Source organism: Myotis brandtii, unplaced genomic scaffold (genome assembly GCF_000412655.1).
Source record: "Myotis brandtii unplaced genomic scaffold, ASM41265v1 scaffold454, whole genome shotgun sequence".
NCBI classification, from domain to species: domain Eukaryota; kingdom Metazoa; phylum Chordata; class Mammalia; order Chiroptera; family Vespertilionidae; genus Myotis; species Myotis brandtii.
Window position 1 is genome coordinate 834,483 of NW_005367354.1, and position 11,835 is coordinate 846,317.

The 11,835-nt window shown below is 38.8% G+C and overlaps 1 protein-coding gene and 1 long non-coding RNA gene across 2 annotated transcripts in view; one reads left to right on the top strand and one right to left on the bottom strand.

Moving 5' to 3' along the window:
* The first annotated feature begins 6 nt into the window (after positions 1 to 6).
* The window catches only part of RBKS (ribokinase), a 73,917-nt gene continuing 62,088 nt past the window's right edge, over positions 7 to 11,835 (top strand). Inside the window, exon 1 of the mRNA XM_014546610.1 lies at positions 7 to 39. Within this exon, the coding sequence (XP_014402096.1) occupies positions 23 to 39 (17 nt within the window). The 5' untranslated portion in view covers positions 7 to 22. The remainder of the gene's footprint in view (positions 40 to 11,835) is intronic.
* LOC106727600 lies at positions 8,737 to 9,778 on the bottom strand. The gene is made up of 2 exons (XR_001363830.1): positions 9,085 to 9,778; positions 8,737 to 8,973 (listed from the first exon to the last, which is right to left on the bottom strand). It is a non-coding gene; the product is annotated as an uncharacterized LOC106727600 (long non-coding RNA).

Here is an 11,835-nt window from a genome sequence, read left to right on the forward strand (position 1 = left end):
CGTGGTGGTGGTGGGCTCCTGCATGACCGACCTGGTCAGGTTTGTCCGGGGCCAGTACGCAGAGTCCGGCTGGCGAGGGGGGCGTGTGCGCTTCCCTGCGGAGGCGCGGGGGCCGTGCGGATGAACTGTGCTGGGTTTTGGCGTGAGCTGCGGGTTCCCCCAGCCCGCAGGGTGCCTGATGGGCTGCAGGAGGTAGGGTTAGTGTGTCAGGCGAGGGGACATTGTGGCCAGGGCGTCGTGAACGCGCTAATGGTCCTGGAAGCGCCTCCAAAGCCCTCCTCCTAGTTTCCTGGCCAGGCTGCTGAGCCCCCCTGAGCAGTCATTTTACCCCCAAGAACGTGATGTGCCTCCCTGAGCTGTTGGGAGGACTAAAGGAAGTAAAGGGTTTTGGCCCGGAACCCTATCCAAGCTGGGTATTCTTGTCTGAGCTTCTATAAAATAAGTGGAGCCAGAGGTCAAAAAGGCGATCAGTCACCTTTAGCCATATTGATTGTTGGCATCCCTGCAGCATTACATATTTACAACTTATTTTACAGCATTCTAGTAACCATGGATGGCAACACAAGTGTGAGTCAAATAAAACCCAGTAAACACAATATTTAATCCATTTTTAAAAATATTTTTGTCTGTTTTTAAATATATTTTTAATCAATTTCAGAGGAAGGGAGAGAGAGAGAGAGATGGAAACATCAAAGATGAGAGACAATCGGCTGCCTCCTGCACGCCCACACTGAGTATGGAGCCCTCAACCCAGCCATGTGCCTTGACTGGGAACCCATCAATGACCTACTGGTTGATAGGTCGATGCTCAACCACGGAGTCACACCGGCCGGGCTACATCCATTTTTTCAAGTGATCAAATCATGGCCCTAGCTGATTTGGCTCAGTGGACAGAGCCTCGGCCTCATTTGGGTCAAGGGCACATGCCCGCGTTCAGGGCTCTATCCCCAGTGGGAGGCAGCCAATCAATGATTCTCATCATTTACGTTTCTTTCTCTCTCCCCTCTCCCTTCCTCTCTGAAATCAATAAAAATATATATTTTTTAAAGTGATCAAATAATGAAAGAATGGTTGATGAGATTAGATAGGGAGAACCTTTCAATTTATCTTTTTTTATGAAAACGGTTTTATTATAAAAGTAGTATTCATTGTTTTAAAATAAATAAAAGGATCAGGTATTCCAAGAAAATCGTACCACCCAGATTGCTTGAGTTTAATATTTGGTGAATAGCTTTTCAATATAATGTTATTTTTATATTATAAAAATAAAAAATGATCAGGCATTACTACAGTAAGACCTCATCTGTCCTGCAACCTTGCTTTTCCAAAAGATAGCAGAGAACCTAGAAATAAATAAAAAGACCTTGGGACAATCAAAACAAGTCACCAAATCCCAGCACCAAGCCACCTTTGTTGTTTTTTTAAACTGGAAAATAGTCCTAAGGTCTTCACATAACCAATTTAATCTTATGTAGCTTAAAATGTTTATAAGCTCAAATTTCCAGGCCAAAATTAGAAAAAATGGAGAGTCAAGGGGAGAGACTGCTAGGGATAGATAATAGTGATTGCCCAAAACCTGAAAGTGAATGGGAGAGTGTAACAACAACCAACAAAAGAATTTTAAATGCCAGGAGCCTTTGTTTTTCCACAAATAATTGAGCTACCTTGTCAGACACTGTGCCAACATAGATGTCCTTCCTTTGGTGACAGCACATAACATTCAGCCTAGTTGTGAAGAGGCCTACACATCTTTTTGTAGAGCAAGAGTCAGCAAACCTTTCTGTAAAGAGCCATATAGTAAGTATATAAGTTCTATTCTTTAAAAAAAAACAACACACACACAACTCTAAATATGTAAAAACTATTCCTATCCCCCAGGTCTTGTAAAAACAGCCTTCAGGTCATAGTTTGCTGACTGTTCTCCAGAGCATCACTGTCTTACAGCCCACTATAGTAACTGATGTTAGTCATATGACTCTTTTCAAGAAAAGACAATATGGTACCCGTTAAATTTTATATAAAAGTAGGGTATGTGTTTTTTAGAAACCATTCCATCAAATATATTGAAAGCTTGTTACTTAAAGGAATAGGTCTTCAATAAACCTTCAGACATCTAAAGTAATAGATTACTTAGAAAATCCATCTGGCGAAATTTTTACCATAGGTGAAGTTGCAGAAGAGTAAGAAAGCTAAACAGGTTTCCCAAGTAACCTACCTAAAAGGGTCAGGGTTAAAATTCAGAGCCACTTTCTTGTTCCACTACATAGGGGCTTTCTGTGAAGCTTGACCCTCAGACATTAAAGATAAATTACAGTACTTCCTAAAATGAATACTCTTTTAATGTTGGGGATGGTGGAATGTCCAAGACCCATGTTAGCATCTGTCAGGATTTTAAAATCTCATTTCAGAGCTAGAGGAACTTAGAAATTTTTTTATCCCAGCCCTTCAGTTTATAGATGAGTAAACTGAGTTTTTCATGGTGGGTCAACTCTAATGCAGTGGTTCTCAACCTTCTGGCCCTTTAAATACAGTTCCTCATGTTGTGACCCAACCATAAAATTATTTTCGTTGCTACTTCATAACTGTAATGTTGCTACTGTTATGAATCGTAATGTAAATATCTGATATGCAGGATGGTCTTAGGCAACTCCTGTGAAAGGGTCGTTCGACCGCCAAAGGGGTCTCGACCCACAAATTGAGAACCGCTGCTCTCATGTCTCTTCTCTTGCCATTGTGTTACCTTCATAATAGGTTTCTATTCCTCACATGAATCACTAGTGAAAATTTTATTCTTCTATAGACTCTCTCCCATGACTTTCCTACAAACTTCTCATGGTATCTGACTTCTGCCTCTGAGGATCTTTACAGAATACCTGAGTATGGGTTTTTTGGTTAAAACCAAGCATCTGTGATAAACTTGAGTCCAGCTTTGCTAGTTATGATACATGTCATGATTGTATTAGTTTCCTATTGCTGCTGTAACAAATTAACACAAACGTAATGGCTTAAACAGTACAAATTTAATTGAGTTCTGGAGGTCAGACGTCTGACACAGATCTCACTGGGTAAAATCAAGGCGTCTATAGGGCTGTGTTCCTTTCTCAAGGCTCTAGGGGAAATCTGGGGGGGGGGGCGGTTGTTTTTGTTTTGTTTTTGTTTTTTTGCCTTTTCCAAATTCTCATGGCCCCTTCCTCCCATCTCCAAAGCCAGCAATTGGTCAGTCAAGTCTTGCTCATATGGCATCACTCTGACACATTTCTGCCTCCCTGTTCTACATTATAAGAACCCTTGTGATTATATTGGGCCCAAACAGATAATTCAGGATAATCGCCTTATTTTAAGGTGTCTTATTAGCAACCGTAATTACCGCTTGTCATATAACACAACATATACATAAGGTCCAGGGATTAGGATGTGGACATCTTGGGGGAGGGGTTAAGCTTAAAGTCAGAAAGTTTTATACTACTTAGAAGATCACTGAAGCCTATCAGTCCATCATCCACGTTTTACAGATGAGGTAACTAAGAGAGGTTAAGTAACTCCTCCCAAATCACACAGCCAATTAGTGGCATAGTGACAGCTAGAATCCAGTTTTCCCAACCTTTATCTTTCCATCCTATCATTCCACCTCTAACTCTGTCTAGTATTTATTGCCCTTTTCATCTACACTTCATTTGAGAGCTTGTAGTCGGTGCATTCATTAACTAATTACTTTGTAAGGTGATAAAGAACAACAACTAAGGATTTATAATTCTCAGGTCTAAAGATGGTATCTTCAGCACTATCCCTTATTTTATTTCTAAGTTTAACTGTACACCCAGGCCTATATTGTAGAATCACTAGAAACAAAACTACTTCAGCAACTAAGGCCTCTTTGGATGGCACCCAAGTCCAACTCACTTTATACATTACATGACTGTGCCAGACACAGCTAATTCCATCCGTGAGCTACTTTTAATTCATTTCTAATTTTAGTCCCCTATGAAGAGTAAGTCCTGCAGTCATAATTTTTAAAAAATCATTAGCTCATCTAACATGGCCAATAGTGAATAGTATTTAATACCTACCTGTATTTATCATTCTTCTCTTCCTTCTTGAACACTCTTCTCTGAAGTTCCACATTGCTAACTCAAGCCTCTTCTTGTGGAAAATCAAGTCAGTTCTTCCAAAGACAGATCGCCATGAAAAACCAATGACACATGGACTTTTCTAGGCATTAGGCTCACAGGTCTTGGCGAATCATGCTTTCACTAATAATCTTTATTTCTTATGACATGTATCACACATTTTTTTCAATTATTCATTCAACAGATATTTTACCCTATGTGCCAAGCACTTTCCTAGCTGCAAAGGCCACAACAATGAAAAACACAACCAGAAACCCCTGCCTCGTGGAGCTTACATCCTAGTGGGAGAGACAGGATCAGTGGAAATAAGTAAAATGCGTAGAATGTAGATAAATGCTGAGGAGGAAAATAAAACACAAACGCGGGGCAGGAGAACCGATTTCAGATCATTGGCCAAAAGCCTCGCGGAGAAGCTGATTTTGAGTAAAGACCTAAAGGAGGAAAGGAAGCAAACCGTACAGATACCTGGGGCTTCCCATTGGCAAAGACCCGGAGGTGGGACCATGCCTCTTATGATCAGTGAACAACAAGGAGCTCCTTAAAAGAAGAGGAGCTTAAGAAGAAAGTGGATGATTAAAAGACATTGGCTCATATCCTGAATGAAATGAAAATCCATTGGCAAATCTGAGCAGAGGAGTGACATAATGTGACTTGTATTTTAATATAGTCATCTGGGAGCTATGTGAGAATGGACAGAAGGAAGGCAAGGGCAGAAGCAGGGAGGCCAGTTCAGAGCCGTTCACAACAATCTAGGCAAGAAGTGATTGATGGTAGCTTGAACGCAGTGCAAGTGGAGAGAAGTGAGCATCTTTTGATTGTATTTTGAACGTAGAGCTGACAGGTTTTGCTGAGGAGTACACAGGTCAAGGTTACTCCAAGTTCTATGGCCTCTGCCAGCAGAAAGGGAAGTTACCTTTGCTGAGATACAGAAGATGGTGAGCAGAGCGAGTTGGGCAGGGAGAGGGCAGTATCAGGCGCTTAGATGGACATCTGAGATTTGAGATGTCTATTGGACATCCAACTGAAGACCGCTAGATATAGGAGTTCAGATTTTAGAAGAGAGGTCCAAGTGGAGATGTAAATTTGAGAGTTGTCAGTGTATAGATGGTATTTAAAGCCGTGAGCAGGATGAGATCACCAAGGGCCTGAGTTTCTAGGGCACTGTAACCTTCAGAGGATACATTTTTTACACAATTTATCTCCTGTCTCCAGGTCTCTACCACTAAAACTTGCTTTGAGACAAGTCTAGTAGAAACCCATGTTTACATTTCCATGGCAATAGACTATGATGTCAGCTAAAACCCTATGTTACATGTTCCAATTAAAAGTGATGGCTTGGGAGATAAGGCTCATGTTCAGCCAAGCATCCACATTTAATCCCTGGCAATGATTGCTCAGTTCTCAAGAGATTTTAATTGGATAGTGGAATAAGTGAATCGAGAAGCTTTTAGATCCAAAGTGGATGAAACATTGGACCTGCATTACTAACAAATTTAAAAAACAGAAAAGAAAAAAAATCAGCTAAAATGTTACCATGTACATAGAATGTGTTTGACATGTTACAGTGAACCTCTAACCTGCATTGCACCGGAAGCCCCTTGACTTGTGATATCTAGAACATCAAAATCTTTTGCAGTCACAATTCCAGAGAAGCAAAAGCCAAAGGAATATTGGTCCCAAAAGTATTATGCTTTCCCAACATTAGAGGAATATAAGATCCTACCTTATTCTTTCTGCCCCTTAAATTGTCTTGCAAGTTGCTTAGCAGTTACCAATCAACATTTAAATTAGTATTTTGTTAAACATGTTTCTGTCAACTGAATTCCCCTAACATCAGAAGAAATCACTTAGGGGAAACTTGCTAATCTGGGGCCCTTCCAAGAAAATATGTTAAAAAGTAAATTACATATGACCAAGAGCACATACTGTGTGGTCCCTTTATAAACCATTCCTTTGCCAGCTCTTTTTGCCCTAGTGTCTATATTCTTGGGAGAGCAGGGGAAGGAGGGCTTTGTGACGGAAGTTGCTCCGGTATTTTGATTACTTGTACATAATGAAATGCCGGCACTGCACTACGTTCTAGGATACCGCAATCAGTAAAACATGGTCATTGTTCTTGAGGAACTTACAGTCCAAGGAAGAGGCCCATAGAAAAATAGATCATTGTAGTACGATGTTGTAAATACTTGCAGGTCCTGTGGGAACACAGGAAAAAGTTCCTGGATGAAATGCCTCCCGAGTCAAGTCTTGACAAATAAGCAGGTGCTAGCCCAACAAAAAAAGAGCAGGGAGTCACAGATGTGAGTGTGCATGGGGTGTGCCAGGGACAGCAACCGCTGGGTCTGTAGCACATCAGATGTAAGGTGTTGATGAAGGCCCTTATTGCCCAGGCTAAGGTGCTTGGGTTTTATTCTGCAGGCCCTGGGAGCCAGGGATAAGCTCCAAGTACAGGAATGATGTGGTCAGGTTTGTATTTCACATAGCTCACTCAGTGCCAAGGGCAGGTTTAAAAGGTGGCAATGTTTTGAAGGTATCAAAGGCATTCTTCTTGAAGACTGGGAGACCCATTTAAAAGGTCAAGCAATAGCCCTAACCGGTTTGGCTCAGTGGATAGAGCGTCAGCCTGCGGACTAAAAGGTCCCAGGTTCGATTCCGGTCAAGGGCATGTACCTTGGTTGCGGGCATATCCCCAGTAGGGGGTGTGCAGGAGGCAGCTGATCGATGTTTCTCTCTAATTAAAAAAATAAAATAAAATAAAATAAATAAGAGGTCAAGCAATAGTCTTCACAACAGATGATGAAGGCCTGAACTAGGACAGTAGTGATGGGGATAAAGAAGTGGGAAAAAGTTAAAAGAAATATTTAGGGGATAAAATAGTTGAAAACATCTGTTAAGAAAAATCTGTTAGGTAAAACGCATGAATCAAGCATTCGTTTTCTGGTCCTTTCTGAGCAAACCCTGATGCTGACAGTTAGCTTTCCCAGGTTGACAAGATCTAGAAAGTGGAGTTCTTGGAAAGAGTCTCATCTTATGGAACAAAAGAATTCTATGCTTCATGCTTGTTGGGGGAAGACCACTGTACTGTAATTTAGTTTTCACTCTTCCTCTTTATATTAAATTTATTGGGGTGACATTGGTTAATAGGGTCATATAGGAGTCAAGTGTACATTACTATGATACATGAACTGTATATTGCATTGCTTACCCACCACTCAAAGTCAGTCATCTTCCATCACCATATATTTGGCACCTTTTACCCTCTACCACTCCTCCAACCCCTTCCCTGTAGAAACCACCAAACTGTTGTCTGTGTCTCTGAGTTTCAGTTTTCTAAATATTGTTAAGTGAAATAAGTCAGAAAAAGCAAAGGATCATATGATTTCACTCATGTGGGGTATAAAACAAACTCAGTTTTTACTACTTCTTAAATAACATTATTATGTCCTCTTTGATCCATCAGTTATTTAGAAACATTTTAAAAATCTCTTTACTCTAGAGGCCCGGTGCATGAAATTCCTGCACGGTTAGGGTCCCTAGGCCTGGCCAGTGATCAGGGTCGATAGGGGCCTTCAGGCTGCCAACCGGGCCTTCCTTCAACCGGGAGACCAGAGTTCCGCACCGCCCCCTGGTGGTCAGCGCACGTCATAGCGAGCAATCGAACTCTGGTCTCCCGGTTGAACACCTGAGGGGACACTTTGCATATTAGCCTTTTATATAAAGAGATATGGAACTTTTTAATTTATCTTTTTATTATTAACTTCTAACTTAACCTGTTAAGGTCAGAAAATATTTTCTAAACAGACTATTCTTTGAAATTTGAAGAGAGTTTATAACCTGGTACCTGGTTGATTTTTGTAAATGTTCAATGTATACATTAGGAAAATTATGATTTAATAGGTGTTAGCCATGGTGTTTTATATATGTTCATTAGGCCAGCCTGACCTTTTCTCTGATTGATCTGTCAATCACTTAAGGAATTATGTTAAAATTACCAACCATGATGGTAAGTGTTTGTCAATTTCTCATAGTGTGTGTGTGTGTGTATTATACATATATATATACTATTTTATTGGTTGCATTAGAATTAGAAATGTTTGTCAATTTCTCATAGTGTGTGTGTGTGTGTATTATACATATATATACTATTTTATTGGTTGCATTAGAATTAGAACCTTTTGCTGCTCAATTTAATCTTTCAGTTAAAGTTTACCTCCTCTTTATCTTTTTATACTCTAAGCTTTTACTTTGGATGACTTTGGTAAAGCTATCCAGTTTTATTTTAGTTGCTATTTGCCATATTTTACCTTTTCCCATATTTTAAACTTTCTCAGTTCTTATGTTTGAGGTGTATGTCTTTACAAAGAGCACATAGCTGGATTTAGTCGTTCTGTTGGCTTGTTCTGTTATATTTCTTTTTTATGACTGTATTTTTTGTGTGTTTTACCTGGAGAATATAATCCATTCACATTTAATGTGAGTTCTGATGTATTTTGAATTATTTCAAACATGTTATTTTATAATAAACTACTCTTTGGAATAGTTTATCAAGCTCATTAAGGTTGTAGAGCAGAAGGAAGTCATGACGCTTTTTGTGTATTACCATAAAATATTAAGCTTAAGTTAACTATATTCATATTTCACATGAAATTACATTTTCTCTTCTATTAAATTATAATTTACACACAGTAGTGAGCCCAAGGGTTGAAGAAGAAAAGTTAAATTTGAGAACATTCTGTTCATCAACCTAATTCCTTCTGAACTCTAGGGAAAGGAGCACCTTATTTGGTCTTTCCATCTTAGCATCTTGGTTCAGCTTGCACAACTCCAGTATTCTTCAGAAGCATAGCTACCAGAAATTACACAAGAAATTACAAAAACATGAAATATAGATGGGTCCAAGGAGCTTTAAGGACATTTGTGAATAATATATTTTAATGGGTTTTGGAGTCAGACCAACCTTGGTTTGAATCCTGGCTCTGCCATCTTCTACTGGGTGAACTTGGGTATGTTTTTTAATCTAATTTTCATTCTCCTTATCTGTGAAATGGAGATCAAAATAAGAACAATTTTTTCATGGGATGATTGTAAGGATTAAGTGATTTTGTGGTCATAAAGTGCTTAGTGCAGTATTTATCTTATGATAACCACTCAAGAAATGGTATCTGGCACAATTAATGTATTATACATTTTAATAAATGTTTATTGGGCACATGATGTGAATAGGCACAGTCTTAGGCCATAGTGATACAGAAATGAATGTGATACAGCTATGAGAGAAACATGCATAGATTGCTGGAACGCAGAGGCAGGGCAACCACCCACACTGTTACATTCGGACTCCCAGAGGAGTAACATCTGAGTTGAATTTTAAAGGATGCATATGGATAAGCTCAGCACAGAAACAGGGAAAGAACTTCCCAGGCATAGGGAATTGGCTATGAAAAGAGGTTTGAAATACTAATAAGATTTTAAAGAATGAGCACTAATCTATTATGACATTTAGTGGACGCTGCCACTCTCTCCCTTGTAACATCACTTAGTATCACAGCCAAAGAAGCCGAGGAATGGAATGAATTATATAGGTCATTTTTAATACAAAGTTTGCTCATATTAATAATGTTAAGTATTTATCTGTTATGTCTACTGCCTGTCCAACATTATAGTCAAAATTGAGAGGAAAAAAATCCAAAATATATAAAGAATTAATACAACTCAATAGCAACAAAAAAAATGCAAACAATCTGATTTAAAAATGGGCAGACAATCTGAAGAGACATTTTTCCAAAGAAGACATACAGATGGCCAAAAGGTACATGAAAAGATGCCAACATCAGTAATCATCAGGGGAATGTAAATCAAAACCACAATGTGGTATTATGCCAGACCTGTTAGAATGATTATCAGAAAGACAAAATATAATATGTGTTGGTGAGGATGTGGAGAAAAGGGAACCCTGTGCACTGTTGGTGGGAATGTAAATTGGTGCAGCCACTGTGGAAAACAATATGGAGGTTCCTCAAAAAATTAAAAGTAGAACTACCATATTTCCAGCAATTCCTCTCTGGGTATTTATCCAAAGAAAACAAAAACACTAACTGAAAAGATACCTTCACCCCTATGTTCATTGCAACATTACTTACAATAACCAAGATAAGAAAACAACCTAAGCATCCATGAATGGGTGGATGGGCGGACGGACAGATAGATGGATAAAGAAAATGTGATGCACACACACAATGGAGTATTATTATAAAAAGGAAATCTTGCCATTTGCAATAACATGGTGGACTTTGAGGGCATTATGATAAGTGAAATACGTCAGACAGAGAAAGACTAATAACATGATCTCACTTACATGGGAATCTAAACAAAACAAGGTCATTGACATAGAGAACAGATTGGTGGTTGCCAGAGACAGGTGGTGGGAAGGTGGGCAAAATAGGTGAAAGGGGGTGAAAAAGTACTACTTTATAACTTCCAGTAAGTGTCATGGGATGTACTGTACCGCAAGGTGACTAGAGTTAATAATACTGTATTGCATATTTGAAAGTTGCTAAGAAGGTAGATCATTTTTAAAAGTTGAGAGAAAGCTGATTGTCAAAGCCAAGTAGCATAGTATGGTTTAAAAGACCATAGCAATGGAATCTATTAGACCTGAATTAAAATTAGACAACCTAACAGATACGTGCATTTTGATAAACCATTACTATTTTGAATTCTCACTTTCTCCCTAAAACAGAGATGATAAGACTTACGCTAAGCTAACACATCTTACAAATGTATTGTGAAGCTCAAATATAATATAATCAGTTCTTGATATTCACAATGATGGGAATGCGAAAGAAGCATAAGCACCAAAACCCAAAAATAGTAGATAAGTTAAAATTTGTATTAATTGGTTCCAGGAAACATTTTTGTATGCTGATTTATCCTTCTAACTTTATTTTACTTAGGATAAAATTAATTCCATTTGTATTTCTTTACCCTACACCAGCAGATGGCAGGAAGAAGTAGCCTAGATAATTACAGCATGGTGACAGAAGTCATTTTGGAATTTAAAAATTACTAAAATTAATTGGCAAAACAGAAAATAAAATATCAATTTTGTAGTTGTCGCTTCATACTTTGCTTGCCTTCAATAAATTAAAAGGTTTTTTTCATCAGAACTTCAATAAATGCTTTAGTCTCACCAATTCCCTTTCTGCTCTATTTTTCTGCATCCTGATTTTTCCACATACTTTGTATGCCATCCTATAGTTGTCCAGTCCTCACTCCCTGAACCCCCATATACACTTAGATATTTCTCCTACCCTCTCCTTTTGTAGCTTCTAGTTCCAAAATTAGCTCCTCTGTACCTTCCTTCCAAGTTTCTGTTTTTTCTTGGGACTTTTCTCAGCTGGGAGTATATATTTTTTTTTCAAAAAATTATATAAAGATATAAAGATATATTTTCATTTTTAAATATATCTTTAATATTTTGACCTATAAGCCTCTCCTGATGCCTTCTGTACTCAATCTTTTTTTAATTAAATCTTTATTGTTCAGATTATTACATTTGTTCCTCTTTTTCCCCCCATAACACCCCTCCTCCCAGTTCCCACCCCACCCTCCGCCCTCACTCCCCACCCACTGTCCTCATCCATAGGTGCACGATTTTTGTCCAGTCTCTTCCCGCATCTCCCACACCCCTTTCCCCCCCAAGAATAGT